This window comes from Zalophus californianus, chromosome X, assembly GCF_009762305.2.
Source record: "Zalophus californianus isolate mZalCal1 chromosome X, mZalCal1.pri.v2, whole genome shotgun sequence".
Lineage (NCBI taxonomy): Eukaryota > Metazoa > Chordata > Mammalia > Carnivora > Otariidae > Zalophus > Zalophus californianus.
The window spans coordinates 16606109-16629058 of NC_045612.1; the positions used below are offsets into that span (position 1 = coordinate 16606109).

General features: G+C 41.3%; 2 protein-coding genes across 2 annotated transcripts in view; both read right to left on the reverse strand.

Moving 5' to 3' along the window:
- Window positions 1–1254: 1254 nt before the first annotated feature.
- On the reverse strand, window positions 1255–21901 carry ZNF449 (zinc finger protein 449). The gene is made up of 4 exons (XM_027609582.2): window positions 21525–21901; window positions 19321–19525; window positions 4950–5063; window positions 1255–4751 (listed from the first exon to the last, which is right to left on the reverse strand). The coding sequence occupies exons 1-4, from the start codon at window positions 21876–21878 to the stop codon at window positions 3868–3870; spliced, it is 1557 nt and encodes a 518-aa protein (XP_027465383.1). The 5' UTR covers window positions 21879–21901; the 3' UTR covers window positions 1255–3867.
- The window catches only part of ZNF75D (zinc finger protein 75D), a 70688-nt gene continuing 69605 nt past the window's right edge, over window positions 21868–22950 (reverse strand). The window contains exon 6 of the mRNA XM_027609578.2: window positions 21868–21968. Within this exon, the coding sequence (XP_027465379.1) occupies window positions 21949–21968 (20 nt within the window). The 3' untranslated portion in view covers window positions 21868–21948. The remainder of the gene's footprint in view (window positions 21969–22950) is intronic.

Consider the following 22950-nt stretch of genomic DNA (forward strand, 5'->3'; position numbering starts at 1 on the left):
TCTGAAGGCATTAAAGTAACTGAGAGGTACACGACTGTATTCTAAGTGTCTGCATTACATCTGGAATCCTTATTTTCTAGGGCTTTAGGATACTTAACCAAATGTTATCACATATACCTCTTTAAAAAAAAAAAAAACTAAATGGGGGTGCCTGGGTGGCTCAGTCAGTTAAGGTGCCCAACTCTTGATTTCGGTGGTCAGGATCTCAAGATTTCAGGGTCGTGAGATCGAGCCCCGTGTGGAGCTCCATACTCAGCGGGGAGTCTGCTTCCCTTTCCCTCTGCCCCTCCCCTGCTCTCACACCCATGCACATGCACGCTCTCTCTCAAATAAATCTTTTTTAAAAAAAGTCTAAATGAACTTTTTTTCCTAAATGAACTTTAAAAGCAGAAATAGAATGAACCTCATTTTCTAATCACAATGTGGCAAAATGAAAAGTTAAAAAGAAAATGGCAATATCGTATAGCTTTGGATCAAAGAGGAATTATAATGAAAACTGCAATTACGAATAATTTTGAAATCATCAGTAATAACACTGTGATGATTAATTTAATGTGCCAACTTGACTGGACTAAGAGATGCCCAGATAGCTGGTAAAACATTATTCCTCGGCTTGTCCGTGAGGGTGTCACCAGAAGAGATTATTAGCCTTTGACTCAGTGACTGAGTAAAGCGATCTGCCTTCACCAAGTGGGTGGGCAGCACCGAATCTTGAGGGCCTGAACAGAACAAAAAGGTGAAAGGAGAGCAAATTCCCTCGCTCTCTTTCTTGAGTTGGGATGTCCTTCTGTTCCTGCTCTTGAACACTAAAGCTCCTGGTTCTCTGATTTTCAGACTCTGGGACTTAACACCTGCAACCCCCCAGTTCTCAAGTCTTTCACCTTGGACTGGGAGTTACAACATCGGACTAGGAGTTAACGTGTTCCAACTAGAATTGAATTATATTACCAGCCACCCTGGCTCTCCAGCTAGCAGATAGCCGATTATCTTCGTAACTGTTATGAGCCAATTCCTGTAATCAATCTCTCTCTCCCTCTCCTTTTCTACACACACACACACACACACACACACACACACCACTGGTTCTGTTTCTCTGGAAAATCCTGACTAATACAGACATTATGTATAAAACTATAGAATGTGACTAAAGCCATATTTAGAGGAAAATCCATAACTTAAGGGCTTTTATCATTAAACAACAAAGAATGAAAAGACAATATCCTGAATATTTATTGAAAAGCTTACACTGTATCAGGCCTGGACAATACACTTTACATTTAACCTTCAGAGCACTTATGGGATGGCTCCTGGTTTTTGTCCTTCAAAACACTAAGGAGGTAGGGACTGTATTTTGCCATTACCTTTTGGAAATGTTCAGAAATATAAACTATGCACATCCAATAGGATCCACTAGGCACATCCACTGGGATATATGTTTCCAAGAATTATTTCACATATTTCTTGACTCAATGCCACAAATATTGATTAGTGCCTGTTACATACAGGACACTAGAACAAAGAAATAGATAATAGATGTCTTCTAAGCTGCAAAATCCAGTTGTGCGTTTATGCTCCAGATGGGGGGGGGGGCGGGGAGGATGCAGCTCGTATGATGACGGCAACTAAGCCTCCTAGCTAAAATTGACTGTATTAAATGCTCAGAATGATGCATAAACCCAGCACCATGGGTGCAGAGAGTAAAGTGACTGCAACGTAGGGTGGGAGCAGGGGTCAATCGTGGTGCTTGTCTCCACGGCTCAGGGAAGTGGTTCTGAGTTGCACAAACCATTATTAATGTGATCAAAGCAGGACGAGCATACACATTTCCACTTTATTAAAATATTGCATAGATACAGAGCAGTTGGGCACATCCTTTCTAAGGCACTGTCCTGGTTTGAATGCAAGTCCACAAGAGAGAAAAGAGAAGCCGTTACATTCTGTATTGTTCATCTCTACATTCAGACTCCTCCCACGTTAACATGTTTATTGCTACTGGGATCTCAACGTTAACCCCACACTTATAGCAGCATCTTACAGGGACCCAGATGACAAGAATTAAAGACACACCCTGGCTCTAGCACTTCATATGATTTGGCACTTAATTCCAAACTCTCTTGCATTGTCCTCCATGTGTTTCCCAACTCTTGTTTAACTAACGATATTATAAACTCCTTATGAACCTGACTCACGGATTAATGTCTTTACTGGTTTCCATTAAGCCTAGAACAGGACTAGTTGGGCACATCGTAGTTGCCCCGGAAATATTTATAGTCAATATCACTTCCGAGAACTTCAATGGAATAGAAAAAAATATATATACTTTCCCTAATTCTAGGTTAGGGAAACAATGACTGGTATCTTCAAAAAGGGAAAATACTTGAATGTCCTACCTCTTGTATTTCACAACAAGGAACTAGGCTGAAGGAATATTTTCAGGTATCAACAGCTATAACTGACAAAGAGAGTTCTTCCCTTGTTACAGGACTTTGAGTCATTACCACGATTACATGAGAATGTTTATATAAGTAGCAATATGTGCGTGTGGTTATAAGTAAATTTCAAAGAGGTTGAGAATCACTGAGCGACATATAAATTATCTCAATTACTGACCCTCACACCTCCTTAAAATGATGTGTGTGTGTGTGTGTGTGTGTGTGTGTGTGTGTGTATTACATAAAAAAAAATGTATATATGTAAAGAACTTTTCATAACACCCTTGAAACAACTGGAGATAACTAGGCTTGGGAGCAACAAGACTATACTGAAAGCTATAGATCTATTTGTTAAAGACAGTGTGTTCCAAGGAATATTTGCAGAATACTAGTTCTGTAGGTTATCACTGGGTGTACATGAAAAGGGGTTCTAGGGTCAAATAGGTTGGCAAAACACTGAGCCAAAAGAGGTGCTTCTGCCACACCTTTACTGGAGGGCCTCTCAGACATTCTCACATGCTGATGGGCACTGTGAATCTAGAAAGTGGAGACAGTAGGGAGTCCCGAAGTTATTTGTAAAATATCTTGTAGAACTAAGTGCTCTATGACACACAGTTAGGGGGACACTGAATTAAAGAATGGGTAAAATTTTAAAAGCACTGAGAGACACAGGGGTGAATACCAAAGGAGAGTACAAAGAACAGACACTGGTTCCTCAGTCAATCTAAATTAAATCAAATTCTACTTGGATGACATCAACTGTCAAATGGATTCTTCCACAAAGAGCTTACTTATTCTGTGAACAAAAGAAATCCTCAAATGAATACTCAGCTCTAAGCAGCATCACTCCAGACCGCCAACTAAGCAGACTAGCCAACTCGGGTTAAAAATCTTAATTTCCTTAAACATAAAAACTTTCTATGGAAATAACCCCGTTCTTACCAGGCAAATGTGTTCCCGACACATTTTTATTATCTGACAAAATACACTGTCTCCTTTCTTGCTACTTACGACACATAAAGCTCTGAACTAATATAATCGCCTTTAACAATGACAGCAGACTAATTCTGGTGCTGCTGTAGGAGATATGTTGATGGACACGATTATCCATCATATTAACCCTACCCTGAAAAGGATTGTCATCAATTATATGCTTTTTATCTACGATACGGTTGGCCTGGGACACAAAACTTTTCATTGTCATAAAAAAAAAAAAATAAGAGACAGAATAAATCGAATCTGGGAACACTGCAAGAGTAGATGGATACTCTACAGTTCATATGCTTTGGAAGACGGGGTTTTAAAATAGTTTTTAAAACCTGTTCTCATAAGCTCAAACGAAAAGATTCTTCCAAGACAAACAGGCTGCTGTCGGTTAAGACTTTTTTTTTTTTGAGTGTCAATTTCTGCAGGAGCCTGTTGCCTTTAACAATTCTCAAAGAAGTCCTCTAAAGTGAGTGACCTGGTGCATAATAAGGCCTGCCCTCTGCCTGAAGCTTTTAGAACAATGACTACACTTGTATGGCTTCTCCCCTGTATGAATTCGTAAATGAATAACAAGGCTTGGTCTCTGTCTAAAGCTTTTCCCACAGTAATTACATTTAAAAGGTCTCTCTTCTGTGTGAGTTCTCTGATGCAAAGTTAGAGCTGTCAGTCTACTAAAACTTTTACCACAACTGTGACATCTGTGAGGTTTCTCACCCGAATGCGTTTTCAGATGTCTTTTGAGACTCGATCCATGACAAAAGCTTTTCCCACACTCCAGGCATTTGTACGTTTCTTCTTCAGAATGGGTTCTCTGGTGGCCTATCAGGTGTGACCGCCGAGTGAATCGCTTGTTACACACGGTGCACTCATAGGGTCTCTCCCCCGTGTGAAGCCGTTGGTGTCTATAAAGGTCTGAACTACGGAGGAATCTTTTTCCACACTCAGGGCATTTATGGGGTTCCTCTCCTGAGTGAATTCTCTGGTGCCCTGTAAGTTGTGACTTCCGAGCAAAACACTTCCCACACTGAGGACATCGGTGAGGTTTGTCCCCTGGACTCTTTTTCTTCTGGGGCCTGGGGTTGAGAGGTTCTTCCACGGTGGAATTTTCAGGTTTCTCTCCTGCCGGGGGGTCTTGCTGATCTACCAGTTTTGTTAAATCTGTCTGTAAATCCTCTGGGGGGCTCTCCCATTGATTCTCCAACTGTACATAGTCCTTCTGCAAGATGGGCCCGTGGAGAGCATTCCCCTCTAGAGTAACAATAAATGGGTACATGTTCTCCAGTTTTTTCTGTTTTGAAGTATCATCTTCATTTTCTATCCCGATCTCAAAACCTGAGAGAAGAAAGAGAAATGGCAGCTGTCACCATGTCCCATGGAGAAAAAAAACAAAAACACGAGGGAAAGTGAAAAGTTGTATTAAACCACCAGTAGGAAAACAGAAATTCCTATGGAGAATCCCAAACTCTTTCTCCTGATCAAGACTGAATTTTTCTTTTCTCTCTTCTGTGGTATCAGTGAACAATGACTTACCTATCTTGGAATCAAGTAATTGCTTCATTTCTTTGGAATCTTGTAGTTCCTTCACCCACGCTTCTTCCCGAGGCTCCAATGGAAAGCTCACGTCAAGCTTTGGTATTGGATATCCTGGCCGTAAGAAAGACAAGAAGCATAATAGGTCTTTCTTTGATGATATCCACACGTGGCCACTTAGTGTCTACTTCCTCCCCAGTTAGAATGACTCCACCCGGGACTTCTTACGAGAGCCTCTCTTTTTTAAAGATTAAGAACGAAACATAGGGGCGCCTGGGTGGCTCAGTCGGTGAAGCATCTGCCTTCGGCTCAGGTCATGATCCCAGGGTCCTGGGATCGAGCCCCGCATCGGGCTCCCTGCTCCGCGGGAAGCCTGCTTCTCCCTCTCCCACTCCCCCTGCTTGTGTTCCCTCTCTCGCTGTCGCTCTGTCAAATAAATAAATAAAATCTTAAAAAAAAAAAAAAAGGAACGAAACATGAAATTCAAGGCTACTCTCCTCTAATCAATGGAAGGGGAGTGAATGTTTCTCTCTGTTGAAATCAATGCCCTAAATGATTTCTGTATCTATTTTGATGTTCGATTATTCAGGTTGGAGCCAAAATAGGAAGTAAATCTTCATAAAGTTTTGGCATATTAAAACTGAGAAATGCTGCTACTGAGTACCAAGTGAAGACAGAGCTAAAAGTAGGGGTTAGGAAACTGTTTACTAGAATCATTTCCATTGAGATTTTCCAATTAAAAGGGAAAATGATGAAGCTGGCAATGAGCAAAAGCGGTTTGCTTCATTCAGCCCAAGTCTAGAAGTGCACTCTCTTGAAATTAACCCAAACAACTCTCAAAGCGTTTCTCACTGCCAATCTAAGAACAACCAGGACAACAGAGCGCCCGGGTGGCTCAGTTGGTTGAGCGGCTGACTCTTGGTTTTGGCTCAGGTCGTGAGATCGAGCCCCGCATCATGCTCTGCACTGAGCCTGGAGCTTGGTTAAGATGCTCTCTCGATCTCTCTCTAAAAACAAAAAAAGAATGAGGACAAGATTTGACACTGCTGTCCCCTGTCCCCTGCGTCCTACCACCCCTCTCCCCTCCCCACTGAGAGCGGCTATGGCTTCCGTTCTCCTTCCACGACCCTTCCTCCCCTTCCTCAGCTCCGGCAAAGTATATTGGTCTGCAATAACGTGTGGGAATTGTTGATTTTAAGTCTAGATACAGGGGCAGCTCAGTTAGTTAAGCAGCTGCCTTCAGCTCAGGTCATGATCCCAGGGTCCTGGGATGGAGTTCTGTATCAGGCTCCCTGCTCAGCTGTTCCCCTTGCTTGTGCTCTCTCTCTCAAATAAATAAATAAAATATTTAAAAAAATAAAATAAATCTAAATGCAGGATGCTGTTTAAATAGTAGCATTATTTTCTTAAATATTAGCATTATTAAAATAACGTTAGCAAGTTAATGAAAATTTAAGTTTCAAAACATGTCAAAACAGGAAGGGGACTAAGATACCTTATTTTATATTTTCATGGAAAAAAGACCTTTTAAGATTAACAAAAATGTATTTCAAATGAAATTCTGTTTAAACTCACTGTATTGTTTTTGTTTATAGATTTCAAAGCTACGAGTGGGCTCAAAGGGTAATACGGCACAGGTCAAACTAAACTGGGGGTCACAGATGGAAGGAAGGCTACCATGAAGGAAGAGTGAGAGCAAACAGAAATATGAAATAAGCAGAGTAGCAAAGGCGGAAGTGTAAAATACAGATTTATGACCTAAACATAGCAGGGGAGACGGACTTCGGAGTCTTAAGATTTTATTTTTTTAAAGATTTTATTTATTTACTTAACAGACAGAAAGAACACAGGCAGGGGGAGGGCAGAGGGAGAGGGAGAAGCAGGGGCTCGATCCCAGGACCCTGAGATCACGACCTGAGCCGAAGGTAGACGCTTCACCGACTGAGCCACCCAGGCGCCCAGTCTTTTTTTTTTTTTTTTTTTAAGACAGAGAGAACACGAGGAGGGGGGAGGGGCAGAGAGAGAAGCAGGCTCCCCACTGAGCAGGGAGCCCAACGCAGGACTCGATCCCAGGACCCCAGGATCACAACCCGAACCAAAGGCAGACGCTTAACCAACTGAGCCACCCAGGCGCCCCTCAGGCACCCAGAGTCTTAAGATTTTAAACCACAACAGTTCTCTTTAGTACCTCTCCCAGCTCCACGCTAGACTGCCATAGCTAAGGGCCCCCAGCTCCCTTTCAGAGGGCTAGCTTCCTGGGAGGGGCAGGATGTCAGCATTTCTCAGTCTACCCCCAGCTAACCATTGTTGGTTCTAAAGTCCAAGCAATTTGGCTGAGAGATTGGGAGCTCCTTTTATCTACCCAGTCCCTACTGGTGGCATGAAGGATCTACCCTGGGTGTAGTACTGCTGTGAATCCTAGAGGGCTCCCTGATTGTCCTCAAAAGGCAATTGTGATTGGAAGGCAGTAGTTCTATGCCTGCAGAGGCAACCCAAAAGGACCTGACCCCCAGACCTAGTGCTCAGCTCCTAGAGTGGCAATGTCACTCAGAGATAAGCACACCATTTCACCTACCTCCAGAGCAAGGTATCAGAGATTTGGCCTGGGGCGGGGGGGAGCAGGCCTTAAAACAGGTAGCTCCTAATGTATTCGCACAGAAACTGATTCATTTGCAACAGAGAACGAAAACAGTCAATCCTAAGGATACTCTCAAAAAGAGCAGAGGTTATAATGCAAGGCATCTGGAAAGAATTTGATAGATTTATTGACTATACACCCTAAACTGTAGGCTGACCGGTTTGCGGGAGAGAACTGGGGGAAAAGACAGCCAGGAGGAGCCCTCCTGGGGTCAGGACAAATCTCAAAAATTGACCTTAGGAATTAGCCCCAAAAAGGTGTCTGAAATTGACTGGATTCATCTGCAGAGAAATTATGTTCCAGAGCACTGTTGAAAACAGTAGAGCAATTAGCTGGCAATTAATGGCTGGATCAGGGCAGAGAAAGAGACAGCCAAAGAAAACCCTGTAAAAAGTATTGTCGTTCAAGGGTGACTGTGTGCACACCCAGGGCTGTGCTCCCTGAGGAGTCAAATGCTTAACATTTAGGAGTGGACTAGACTTCACTAAAATAATGCAGCCATTTACCAAACAAATAAACAAACAAGTAACAATAACAAGCCCTGGGGAGGAGAAAGAAGAACAGAGAGTTGCTACAATATATTATCTAAAATGTCCAGTTTCCAACAAAACATGATGAGACACGCATGTGGACAGGAAAGCATGACTCATACACTGAAAAAAAAAAGAGCAGGCAACATAATCTACCTATGTGAGCGACTACACACTAAATTCAACAAAGACTTGAAAGTAGCCATTATGAGTACGTTCCAAGAATGAAAGAAAACCATGGTTAAAGAAGTCAAGTAAAATTATGATGACAAACATCACATCACATCAAACAGTATCAATAAATAGAAAGTATAAAAAAGCATCCAGTGGAAATTCTGGAGTTGAAAAGTACAATAACTGAAATGGAAAACTCACTAGATAGCTCAAGAAGAGATCTGAACTGTCAGAAGAATTAGTGAACTTGAAGATAGATCAAAAGAGATTATACTATCAGAAGAACAGAGAGAAAAAAAAGAATGAAGGGAAATGAATGGAACCTCAGAGAAAAGTGGGGTGCCACTCAGTGTACTAACAGATACATAATGAGAACAAAGAGAGAAGTGAAAAAAAGGAGCAGAAAAAAAAAAAATGAACAAATAATGGCCCCAAACTGCCCAAAGGTACTGAAACATTCATCTACACATCTAGGAAGCTCAATGAGTTCCAAGTAAGAAACACAAAGAGATCTACAAACAGATGTATGATAGTAAAACTCCTAAAAGTCACATAAAAGGAAGAAAACCTTGAAAGAGAGCAAGAGAAAAATGACTTGTCACTTACAAGGGAACCCAAATGAAATGAAAAGCTGAGTTCTCATCAGCAACAGTGGAGGCCAGAAGACAGGAGGATAGCATATTCAAAGTGCTCAAAGAAAAATGAAAAATGCCAACCAAGAATCTTATATCCAGAAAAGCTATCTTTAAAAAATGAATGTGAGGGGCACCTGGGTGGCTCAGTTAAGCATTGGACTCTTGATTTCGGCTCAGGTCATGATCTCAGGGTCGTGAGATCAAGCCCCGTGTCAGGTTCTGTGCTGGGCATGGAGCCTGCTTGAGATTCTCTCTCTCCCTCTGCCTCTGCACCTCCCCCCTGCTCACACTCACTCTCTTTCTCAAAAATAAATAAATAATAAAAAATGAATGTGAAATAACATTACTGATAAGCAAAAACCGAGAGAATTCATTGGTAAGCAGTCTTGCCTAACAAGAAATACTAAATAGGGGCACCTGGGTGGCTCAGTCAGTTAAGCGTTGGCCTTCGGCTCAGGTCATGATCCCAGAGTCCTGGGACCAAGCCCCATGTCGGGCTCCCTGCAGGGAGCCTGCTTCTCCCTCTCCCTCTGCCTGCTGCTTCCCAGCTTGTACTCTCTCTCTCTTTCTCTCTGTCAAATAAAATAAATTAAAAAAAAGAAATACTAAATAAAGGAAGTTCCTCAGTCTGATAGCTAGTGATTCCAAATGGTAATTTGAACCCACATGAAAAAAAACAAAGGGCACAAGTAACGGTGATTATGTAATTATAAAAGATAGTATAAATACTAATTTGTTTCTTTTTTCTCTTAAAAGATTTTATTTTTATTTGTTTTTTTTAAGATTTTATTTATTTATTCGACAGAGAGAGAGAGAGAGAGAGAGACAGCACAAGTAGGGAGAAAGGCAGGCAGAGGGAGAGGGAGAAGCAGGCTCCCCGCTGAGCAGGGAGCCCGATGCGGGGCTCGATCCCAGGACCCCGGGATCATGACCTGAGCCGAAGGCAGCCGCTTAACCAACTGAGCCACCCAGACGCCCCTCTCTTAAGAGATTTTAAAAGCAATTGTATAAAACAATATCTATGTAGTGCATTGTTGGGCAAATAATCTAGACATGTAATATATGTGCACAAATGAGGTGGATGAGAGCAAAACTGTACTGGGCTAAAGAAATGACTCCAGGGGCACCTGGGTGGCTCAGTTGTTAAGCGTCTGCCTTCGGCTCAGGTCATGGTCCCAGGGTCCTGGGATCGAGCCCCACGTTGGGCTCCCTGCTCGGCGGGAAGCCTGTTTCCCTCTCCCACTCCCCCTGCTTGTGTTCCCTCTCTCACTGTCTCTCTCTCTCTCTCTCTCTCTCTGTCAAATAAATGAATAAAATCTTTAAAAAACATGACTCCAGTTAATAACTAAAATCTACAGGAAAAATGAAGAAAACCAGAAGTATAAATAAGGTTAATACAACAAAAGTGTAATATCTATTTGTATTCCTTCTCCCTCTAGCTCTTTTAGAAGTGTTAAAATTATATAAACTAATACCTTTAACAATATACAATTGAAAAAAAAATATACAATTGAGTGTCTAACATTTTTAATGTAATATGTATGAAAGCAATACCACAAGAAGGGAGAAAAGAGAATAAAGCCATATAGGAAAAATATTTCTTGTTTTAGAGGGGGGAGGGGCAGAAGGAGAGGGAGAGAGATAATGTTTTAAGATTTTATTTATTTGTCAGAGAGAGAGAGTACAAGCAGGGGGACCAGCAGGCAGAGGGAGAAGCAGGCTCGCCGCTGAGCAAGGAGCCCCATGTGGGACTCGATCCCAGGACTCCAGGATCATGGCCTGAGCCGAAGGCAGACACTCAACTGACTGAGCCGCCCAGGCGTCCAGAGAGAGAGAATCTTAAGCAGGCTCCACACCCAGTGCACAGCCCAACACTGGGCTTGATCTCACAAACCTGAGATCATGACCTGAGCCAAAATCAAGGATTGGACACTTAACCAACTGAGTCACCCAGGTGCCCCAGGAGAAATATTTCTATATTTTACTAGCATTAAATTAATATAAGTCTAAAGCTGATTATGTTAAGATGTACATGCTAATCCCTAGAGTAACCACTAAGGAAATAACTTTAAAAAAATGCTGAAAATTCATTTACGTAAAGTGTTACATTCAAAACATTTACTTAGTGCTAAAAAGAAATCAGCAAATGAAGGAAAGAGAAACAAAAAAGATATGAGACATATAGGAAACAAAAAGTAAAATGGCGGATGTAAATTATACCATCCCAAAAATAAGATTAAATATGTATTGATTAAACAATTCAAAAGGCAAAGACTGCCCTACTAGATTTTAAAAATCCAACTATATGCTGTCTATGGGAGACACTTTAGATTCAAAGATACAAACAGACTGAAAGTAAAGGGATGGACAAGATGTATCGTGTAAACAACCATAAGATAGCCAGAGTGACTACACTAACAGCAGACAAAATGGACATCAAAACAAAAAAAGTTACTAGAGATAAAGAGGATCACTTTATAATGATAAAATGACCAATCAGGAAGATATAACAATTATAACCATATGTACACTTAAAAACACAGTACCAAATACATGATTACAAAAACTGACAGAAATAGTAAAAGAAATAGACAATTGAGCAATGATAGTTGGAGAATTCAAACCCTCTTTATACTGCTGGATAGAAAATTAGGCGGAAGATCAACAACAGAAGACAAAAAATTATAAACCAACTAAATGTCACAGACATTTATAGAACACTCCAACCAAGAAGTACAGAATATGCATTCTTCTCAAATGCACATGGAAAATTCTCGTCAGTCAAGATGCTATACCATAAAAAAAAAATGTTCAAGAATGTAAAAGGATCGCAATTACAACTTATATTCTCCCAGAAAAGTGGAATGAAATTAGAAATAAATAACAGGAAGAAATTTGGGGAGTTCGCAAATACATGGAAAATAAACAACACACTACTAAATAGACAATCAAAGGAAAAAATCAAAAGGGAAATTAGAAATATTTTGAAATAAATGAAAATGAACATACAATATACCAAAACTTAGGAACATACCTAAACCAGTGCTTAAAGGCAAATTTATAGCCATGAATGACTTTATTAAAAAGAAAGAAAAATCTCAAATTAATAACCTAACTTTGTGCCTTAAAACACTAGAAAAAGAAGAGCAAATGAAACCTAGAACAACGAGAAAGAAAATCATAAAGATTAAAGCAGGATTTAATGAAATATAGAACAGTAAAACAATAGAGAAAATCAATGAAACCAAGGTGGGTTCCTTGAAAAAAATTTAACAAAATTGACAAAACTTCAGTAAATTGACCAAGAGAACAAGAGAGAAAACTCAAATTATTACAATCAGAAATGAAAGGGGAGACATTACTACTAACCTTATGGAAATAAAAAGAATTATAAAGTAATACTATGAACAACTGTATGGAAAATAAATTAGATAAATGAAATGTACAAATGCCTAGAAACATACAAACTACCCAAAATTGATTGAAGAAATATAAAATTGGCATAGACCTGAAACTAATAAAGAGACTAAATTAGTAATCAAAACACTTCTCACAAAGAAAAGCCCAGGCCCGGATGGCTTCAATGGTGAATTCTACCAAACCCTTAAAGAATTAACACTGAGGGGCGCCTGGGTGGCTCAGTTGGTTAAGTCACTGCCTTCGCTTGGGTCGTGATCCCAGGGCCCTGGGATCTAGTCCTGCGTCGAGCTCCTGGTATTTATCTCAGGAATGCAATGTTGATTTAACATTCAAAAGTTAAGGAAATAGGGGCACCTGGGTGGCTCAGTGGGTTAAGCCTCTGCCTTCGGCTCAGGTCATGATCCCAGGGTCCTGCCACATCAGGGTCCTTGCTCAGCGGGGAGCCTGCTTCTCCCTCTCCCACTCCCCCTGCTTGTGTTCCCTCTCTCTCTGACAAATAAATAAAATCTTTAAAAAAAAAAAGTTGGGGCGCCTGGGTGGCTCAATCGTTAAGCGTCTGCCTTCGGCTCAGGTCATGATCCCGGGGTCCTGGGATCGAGCCCCACAGCAGGCTCCCTGCTCAGCGGGAAGCCTGCTTCTCCCTCTCCCACTCCCCCTGCTTGTGTTCCTGCTCTTGCTGTCTCTCTCTCTGTCAAATAAATAAATAAAATCTTTAAAAAAAATAAAAGAATAAAATTTACTTAGGAACAAATTTAATAAAAGCAGTTTAAAACTTATACTTGGGAAACTATAAAATATTGTAAAAACTGAAATAAGATCTAAATAAATGGAAAAGCACCCCGTGTGCATGCATCACAAATTTAATATTGTTAACATGGCAGTTCTCCCCAAATTGATCTACAGGTTCAACACAACCCCTACGAGAATCCCAGCTGACTTCTTTGTAGAAACTGATAAGCTAATTCTAAATATCACATGGAATTGTAACAAACTCAGAAGAGCCAAAACAATCTTGAAAAATAAAAAAAGTTGAGAGCCCTCACGTTTTCATATTTCCAAACATACTACAATGCAATAATAAAGACAGTGTGGTATTTCCATAAGAGGAGACATAAACATCAATGGAACAGAAATGACCATCCAGCAATAAACCTACATACCTGTGGTCAACTGATTTTTGACAAGGGTTTCAAGGCCATTCAATGTGAAAAGAATGACCTTTTTAGCAAATCATGCTAAAACTGAATATGCAAAAATATATATAAATAGGGGAGCCTGGGTGGCTGTCGGTTAAGCGTCTGCCTTCGGCTCAGGTCGTGATCCCAGGGTCCTGGGATCGAGTCCCATGTCAGTCTCCCTGCTCAGCGGGGAGCCTGTTTCTCCCTCTCCCTCTGCCCCTCCCTACTGCTCATACTCTCTCTCTCAAATAAATAAATAAAATCTTTAAAAATATATATATAAATATACATATTATTTGGACCGTTACTGTGCAACTTATACTAAAATTATTTGAAAATGAATTAAAGGGTTAAATGCAAGCTGAACCTATAAACTCTTAGGAGAAAATTTAGGGGTAAATTTTCACAACCTTGTATTAGGCAATGATTTCTAAGATATGACATAAAAAACACAACCAACAAAAGAAAAAATAATCAAATTGGACTTCATCAAAATTTTTAAAAACTGTGCTACAAAGAACACTATTAAGAAAGTGAAAAGAAGGGCACCAGGGTGGCTCAGTTGGTGAAGTGTCTGCCTTCAGCTCAGGTCATGATCCCAGCCAGGGTCGTGGGATCAAGCCCCGCCGTGGGCTCCCTGCTTAGCAGGGGTCTGCTTCTCCCTCTTCCTCTGCTCATGCTCTCTCATTCGCTCACTCTCTCTCAAATAAATAAAATCTTTTAAAAAAGAAAGTGAGACAGACCTATACCTCTGAAACAAATAATACATTATATGTTAAAAAAAAAAAAAGAAGATAGTAGCAAGGGAGAAATGAAGGGGGGGAAATCGGTGGGGGAGACAAACCATGAGAGACTATGGACTCTGAGAAACAAACTGAGGGTTCTAGAGGGGAGGGGGTGGGGGGATGGGTTAGCCTGGTGATGGGTATTAAAGGGAGCACGTACTGAATGGAGCACTGGGTGTCATACGCAAACAGTGAATCATGGAACACTACATCCAAAACTAATGATGTAATATATGGTGATTAACATAACATAATAAAATTTTTAAAAAAAGAAAGTGAGAAGACAAACCACAGAACGTGAAAGAATATTTACAAGTCATATATCTAGTAACAGACTTTTATCTAGAATATACAAAGATCATACACAACTCAATAATAAAAATACATATAATCCAATTTAAAAATAGGCAAAAAATCTAAATAGGCATTTCTCCAATAAAGGTATACAAATGACCAATAAGCCCATGAAAAGATGCTCAACACCATTAGTCTTTGAAGAAACACAAATCAAAACCTCAATTAGATAGCACTTAACACCTACTAAGATGACTAGAATAAAAAGGTCAGATTCTTCTCAAGCGCACATGAGACAGTTTCTGGGATACAGACCATATGTTAGGCCACAAGTTAGTTCCAATATATTTAAAAATATAGATATCATTCAAAGTACATACTCCAACCACAATGGGATGAAGTTAGAAATAGAACAGAAGGAAAACTGGAAACTTGACAAATTTGTGAAAATTAAATAACACCTCTTAACCAATGTATGCAAGAAGAAATCACAAAGAAAATTAGAAAATACTTAGAGATAAATGAAAATGAAAATGCAAAGTACCAAAACTTATGAGACACAATGAATGCAATGCTCAGTAGGGAATTTACAGTTATAAGTACTTACATTAGTAAACAAAAAAGATCTCAAAACAGTAACATAAATTTATAATTTAAGGAATAAGAAAAGAAAAAAACTAAACCCAAAGCTAGCAGAAGGAAGGAAACAATAAAGAATAGGCAGAGATAAACAAAATAAAGACTAGAAAGACAATAGGGAAAATCAATGAACCAAAAATTGGTTTTTTGAAAAGATCGATGAACTTGAGAAACCTTTAGCTAGATGAACTAAGGAAAAGAGAAAGAAGGCTCAATAAAAAGGAAAAATAAAATAAGATGAAAATAGGGAGGCAAACCATAAGTGACACTGAACTCTAGGAAATAAACTGAGGGATGCTGGAGGGGAGGTGGGTGGGGGGATGGGGTAACTGGGTGATGGGCATTAAGGAGGGCACTTGATGGAATGAGCACTGGGTATTATTTGCAACTGACGAATCACTAAATTCTACCTCTGAAACTAATACAGTATGTTAACTACATTGAATTTAAATAAAGAATTAAAAAAATTAAAGTGGTGGTATTACCAATGATTCTACATAAATAAGAATTATAAGAGTACTATGAACAATTGAACATGAACAAACTGGATAACCTAGATGAAATGGATAAATTACCAGAAACACAAAACCTACCAAGACTAAATCATAAGGAAATAGAAAAGTCTGAATACACCTATATCCAGTAAAGAGATTGAAGCAACAATCAAAAATCTCCCAAAAAAGAAAAGCCGTAGACCTGATGGCTTCACTGGTAGATTCTACCAAACATTTAGAGAAGAACTAATACAAACTGTTCTTAAACTTTTCAAAAAGGCACACCTGCGTGGCTTAGTTGGTTAAGCATCTGCCTTCCGCTCAGGTCATGATCTCAGGGTCCTGGGATCAAGCCCCGTGGTTGGGCTCCCTGCTCAGTGGGGAGTCCGCTTCTCCTTCTTCCTATGCCCCTCTCCCTGCTGTGCTCTCTCTCTCTCAAATAAATAAAATCTTAAAAAAAAAAAACTTTTCAAAAAAAAAATGAAGGGGAGGAGACACTTCATAACTCATTCTCTGAGGCCAATATTACCCTGATACTAAGCCAGAAAAGACACTATAAGAAAATAACACACCAATATCCCTTATGAACACTGATACAAAAAAAACCTGAAAAAAAATATTAGCAAATTGAATTCAGCAGCATATTAAAAGGATTCTATACCATGACCATGTGATATTTGTTCCTGGAAAGCAAGGATGTTTCAACATATGAAAATCAGTCAGTACAATGCCACATTAACAGAATGAAGGAAAAAAACACATTATCATCTCAAATGATGTAGAAAAAGCATTTGACAGAATTCAACACCCTTTCATGATAAAAAAAAAAAACAAACCATGCTCAACAAAATAGGAACAGAAGGAAATTGCCTCCACATAATAAAAGCCATATATGAAAAACCCACAGGGAACTTAATACTCAATGGTGAAAGACTGAAAGCTTTCCTCTAAGGTCAGGTAGAAGGCAAGGATGCCTGCTTTGGCCACTCTATTCAACACAGTACTGGAAGTTCTAGCTAGAACAATTAGGCAATAAAAAGAAATAAAAGGCATTCAAATTGCAAAAGATGAAGTAAAATAATCTCTACTGGCAGATTATATGATCTAATATGCAGACACCTTGAAGATTGCATTAAAAATCGTTAAAATTCATAAATGAATTCAGCAAAGTACCAGGATACAAAACGAACTTGCAAAAATCAGTTCCATTTCTATATGCTAACAATGAACAATGAAAAATTCTGGAAACTATGAAAACAATTCCATTTACAATAGCATTGAAAAGAATAAAATACTTAGGAGTTAACAAGTATGTGAAAGACTTGTACAATAAAAATTACAAAACACTGGTAAAAGAAATTAAGGAAGATATAAATAAAGGAAAACACATCCTATGTTGATATTGTTAAGATGTCAATACTACCAAAAGTGATGTACAGATTCAATACAATCTCTATCAAAACCCCAATGAGCGGGGCGCCTGGGTGGCTCAGTTAAGTGTCTGCCTTCGGCTCAGGTCATGATCCCAGGGTCCTGGGATCCAGCCCCGCATTGGGCTCCCTGCTCAGCGGGGAGCCTGCTTCTCCCTCTCCTGCTCCCCCTGCTTGTGTTCTCTCTCTCTCTCTGTCAAATAAATAAATAAAACCTTTTAAAAAAAATAATAAAAATAAAAATAAACAATGATACTCTTTTTTGCATTAATAGAAAAACCAGGGGCCCCACATCAGGCTCCGTGCTGGGCATGGAGCCTGCTTACAATTCCCTCTCTCCCTCTCCCTCTACACCCAACTGCTGTTCGCTCTCTCTTAAAAAAAAAAAAAAAGTTTAATAGAAAAATCCATACCTAAAATTTATATGGAATCTCCAGGGATGCCCAAACAGACAAAAAAAAATCTTGGAAAGGACAAAAAAAGCTAAAGGTCTCACACTTCCTGATTTCAAAACTTAATAAAAACTAACAGTAATCAAAATAGTTTGGTACCGGCATAAAGACAGGCATAATAGACCAACGGAATAGAATAGAGAGCCCATAAATAAACCTTCATATATATGGTGAAATGATTGTTAACAATGATAGCAAGATCATTCAACAGAAAAACAATACTCTTTTCAACCTATGTTGCTAGAAAAACTGGATTATGCATGTGCAAATGAATGAAGTTAAAACCTTACATAACAGCACATGCAAAAATTAACACAAAACGGATCAAAGACCTAAAATTAGGACCTAAAATTATAAAACTCTTAGAAGAAAACATAGAGGAAAAGCTTCAAGTCATTGAATTTGGCAATAATTTCTTGGATATGACACCTAATGTATAGGCAACAAAAGAAAGAAGTGGACACAGAGTACTTCATGAAAAATTTTAAAATTTATCCATCAATAGCTTCAACAGAGTAAAAAGGCAACCCACAAATGGGAAAATTTTTGCCAATCCTATCTGATAAAGAATTAATATCCAGAATATACAGAGAACTCTAAAATTCAACGACAAAAAGCAACCCGATTTTGCAATGTGCAAAAAAGAATGTAAACAGACATTCTCCAAAGAAGATATCCAAATGGTCAATAAGCACATGTTCAATACCATTAATCACTTGGGAAGTGCAAATCCAAACTACCCTGAGATGCCACCTCACACCGATTAGGAATGCTACTATCACAAAACAGAAAGCAACAAGGGTTGGTGAGGATGTGGAGAAACTGGAAAGGTTATGCACCGTTGCTGGGCATGTAAACTGGTGTAGCTGCTGTGGAAAGCAGCGGGGCTGCTCCTCAAACAATTAAAAATAGAATTCCCATATGACTCAGCAATTCCACCTCTGGTCATATGCCCCAAAGAAGTAAAACCAGGGTCTCAAAAAGATATCTGCACACCCATGTTCATACAGGCATTATTCACAACAGGTAAAACACAGAAGCAACCCAAGTACATGCTTATGGAAAATGGATAAACAAACTGTGGGATAGACACACAGTGGCATATTATTTGGCCTTTACTTGGATGGAAACACTGACGCTCACTACAACCTGGATAAACCTTAAGGTTATTCTGCTAAGTGAAATAAGCCAGTCACAAAATGACAGAGACTATATGATTCCATTTATATGAGGGTACATAGAGTCCAATTCAGAGAGACAGAAAGTTGAATGGTAGTCTCCAGGGTCTGGGGAGACGCGAAGTTATTGTTTAAATGAGTATGGGCTTTCAGTTTTACAGAATGAAAATAGTTATGGAAATGGGTGGCAGGGATGGTTTCACATTACTAACGTATTCAATACCACTGAACTATACATGTCAAAACGATTACGATCCTAAATCTTATTTTATGTGTATTTAACAACAATAAAAAAATTGAAAAGAGAAAAATAGGCTTTTTGAGCGGGGTCATTAGCTGAAGGGGTTTTGAATCCCATCTGACGTCCCGTGCTTTGTTCCCAGAGAGGCACCCCCCCTCCTACCCTTTATCGCAGCGGCCCGCTTCCATCCAGGACTCGGTGTTTCTAACCCACCCCCAAAGCTGGGGAGCTCTCGAGCTCTCCAACTACGAACCGCAGAAAGGAAGTCAACCCCTTGCCTTACCAGGGTCCAGGAAGGGCCGGCAATCCTCGGCAGCACCGTAGCCCAGCTCCGGCAGCCCCGCCTGGGGCATCCAGGCCTCTGCCACAGGGGCCTCTGGGGCGGGTCCCATCACTTGCAGTGGGGGCGACTCCAGGTGGATGTTTGGTGGTACGTGTGCCGGGCCCACTGGTACCAGCTCCTCCAACAGCATTTCCTGCCTATCGATCTGGGGGAAATGGCACAACCCGTCACTCTCCAGTCTACACCGGCACCGCCCGGTGCCAACAATGGGTGGGAGCCACCCACGTCGTTTTCATTGTCCAGGACCCGCATAAAACAAAGAAGACATTGGTGAAGTCAGTCCTGACGACATGCATGATTCCACCAATATGGCTGAGATACCACACTTTCAGAACGTAACCACTATGAACAAGTATTCATGAGACATCTCACCTACTTTATCTTTCGTACTCAGTCTTCTGAACGTGATGAGCATCTTACACTCACAACACATCTCAGTTGGGACTAGCCACATTTCTAGAGCTCAAGAGCCACGCCTGGCTGGTGGCTACCATACGGGGCAGCGCCACGATTAGGCCACAGGCGGATAAAAATCCTATAGAGCAAGCCAAACCCAGGAGACAGAGAAAGGGAGGGCGCACCATAAACTCACTCTATCCTGGGGGGTCGGGGGGGAGGCGGCAGGAAAGTCTGCAAGACTCTGGTTCGGGCGGGCTACCTGCAGAGCCCTATCAACACACAGTACCGAAGCCCTTCCTCCCTTCTGCCAAAGGTTCTGCCCTGTGCCAGGGGCTTCTGAGCAGGGGGCCCTGGCGCCGCCACCCAAGGCGGATGCGGCACGATGGCAGGTGGCTGTCAGGACCCGGCGGGCAGAGACAGGAGTGGGTATCATTCCCAGTGCGGAACTGTTCCGGGTCCCCACCAACTCTGGGGTGCCCCCGCAAACTTGCGTCGAGGGAGAAAGAACGTGTCAACCTCACCCTGGGGCGCGTATAGACACAAGACATTTCTGCATCATTTAGCACGACTTGCTACTTCTAGGAAAGCCCGCCTTTGGAACTCAAGCAACCACTCTCTTGCTCATTGCTCAGATTTACTGACACGTGTGGCCACTTTGGAAAACCACAGAGCAGCCGTGCCGGGGGCTGTCGCCGTCACAGTGAGTCTCTGCACAGGCGCGAGCACGTGACAACCTTGTGAGGTCTGCCGGTGCGGTCCAACCCCAACGTGTGTGTTCACATGCTCACTCCACGATGACAAACTACATTCCCTTTCCTTTATATTCTTTCCGGGCTCCACTTGACTCGGGTTGGCAACATTTTCTTAGAAAGAGTCAGATAATAAATAATTTACACTTTGTGGGGCATGTTGGTCTACTGCCTACAGTTCTTGTATTAACAACCCTTTAAAAAGGTAATAACCAGGAACGCCTGGGGGCGCCTGGGTGGTTCAGTCAGTGAAGCGTCTGCCTTCGGCTCAGGTCATGATCCCAGGGTCCTGGGATCGAGCCCCACATCAGGCTCCTTAATCAGTGGGGAGCCTGCTTCTCCCTCTGCCTGCCACTCCCCGTGCTTGTGCTCTCTCTCTCTCTCTGACAAATAAATAAACAAAATCTTTTTTAAAAAATAAAAAGGTAATAATCATTATTAGTCACAGGCTGCAGAAAACAGGCCATGAGCTCCATTTGTCCCATGGACCACGGAGCACTTTTTTTTATTTTAGTTTTTATTTATTTATTTGACAGAGAGAAAGAGAGATAGCGAGAGCAGGAACACAAGCAGGGGGAGTGGGAGAGGGAGAAGCAGGCTTCCTGCCGAGCAGGGAGCCTGATGTGGGACTCGATCCCAGGACCCTGGGATCATGACCTGAGCCGAAGGTAGACACTTAACGACTGAGCCACCCAGGCGCCCCACAGAGCACTTCTTATAGCAATGTTTTTGATTTTGCGTATGTAAGCAGGTTACACTATACATCAATTTCATTTCAGGATGGCAGAAGAGGCAGTATGAAATATCTGGTACAGAATAGGAGTTGTGTTTAATAGTTGAGAACTGCTGAGCCATATATGCTAATTCCAGCAGAAGGGAAAAATGAAAATCACTTTAGGGAAAGCATGGAGCTCAAAACGAAATGTCTGATCTAGTATAAGATGTCTCTGCTACTTCTTTTTGTCTAATTACCAAGATCCCAAACTCTTTTCTCACCTGTTGCTCTGGTATCTCCAGTTCTCTCTGTAAGTCTTCAATCAGTGACACAACTCTTTCTCTATTCTCTGGGCAATGTTCCCTCACCCAGGTCTCTATCTCTGTGGGCAGAATGGTTAGGAACTGCTCCAACACCAGCAGCTCCAGGATTTGTTCCTTAGAACGCAGCTTTGGCTTCAGCCACTGACAGCAAAGCTCCCAGAGTTTGTTGAAAGCTTCATGAGGCCCGGCCGCTTCTTTGTACTGGAACTGCCTAAAGCGCTGACGGAAGACTTCACAGTCGGCATCATAGTCTTGAAACACGGAGCCCTGATTCAACGAGGCCTGGATCGCGCAACCCAGGGCCACCGCCATTGCACTGTTCTGGTCGTGTACACTTTCTCTGGGGCCTGAAGTCTCAGATTCCAATCTGTTTGTGGAGGCGTCAGGGGGAGCCACCCACAGCTGAGGACAGAACAAAACAAAAAAGGAAACAGGAGTGGTTACCCCAGGCCATACTCACTTCCCTTAACTTGCTTACATTCCACCAAGCCCTAGAGCAGCAAACCTTAATCTTCTTTGGTGATTTTGAAACTCTAATAAAGGCCATGGTATCACTTCCTAGAAAAATACACAGACACATCTAATTCTGCATCCGTTTTCCAAAAATTTACAAAATGTTCTAGAGCATACATGGACCCCATTTCAAGTTTAAATTCATTGAGAGGCACCTGAGTGGCTCAGTCATTAAGCATCTGCCTTTGGCTCAGGTCATGAGCCCCGGGTCCTGGGATCGAGCCCCGCACATCGGGCTCCCTGCTCCGCGGGAAGCCTGCTTCTCCCTCTCCCACTCCCCCTGCTTGTGTTCCCTCTCTCGCTGTGTCTCTCTGTCAAATGAATAAATAAAATCTTTTAAAAAAATAAATTCATTGAAGTTGCATTCAGTTTCTCATTCAAATTAGCCACATTTCAAGTGCTCCATACATAGGATGTCATTGTAGAAAGTTCTACTGGACAGCTCAGCTCTAGAATTCCATTGATCCAAAGCTAAGAACCTCTTCCCGTAAATAAACCACCACAGATGTGCTGGCCTGTAACCCCACTCACAGTTTAATACAAGCTATCTTGTGTCTCTGAATATACACAGGCACTGATGAAGAACCCTGAAAGTCCATGTGCCTTTCAATAACCCATAGTCACCTTCAGTCACCAGCATCTTAGCTAGAGCCTTGCGTCCAAAAGCTACAGATCCACAACCCTTCGTTCTTCTCCACTCAAGGGATGTGCACTTCAGCCCACATCAGCCTGACCCTCGTGATGGCATGTCAAGTGGCTTTCTCATGAGAACGATACACTGCCACAGGGCAGGCCACCAGCCATCTGGGATGTATGAGTAACAAAGGACACTGATCACATTCCTCTTGCTATGTCCACGTGCTGTTCAAAG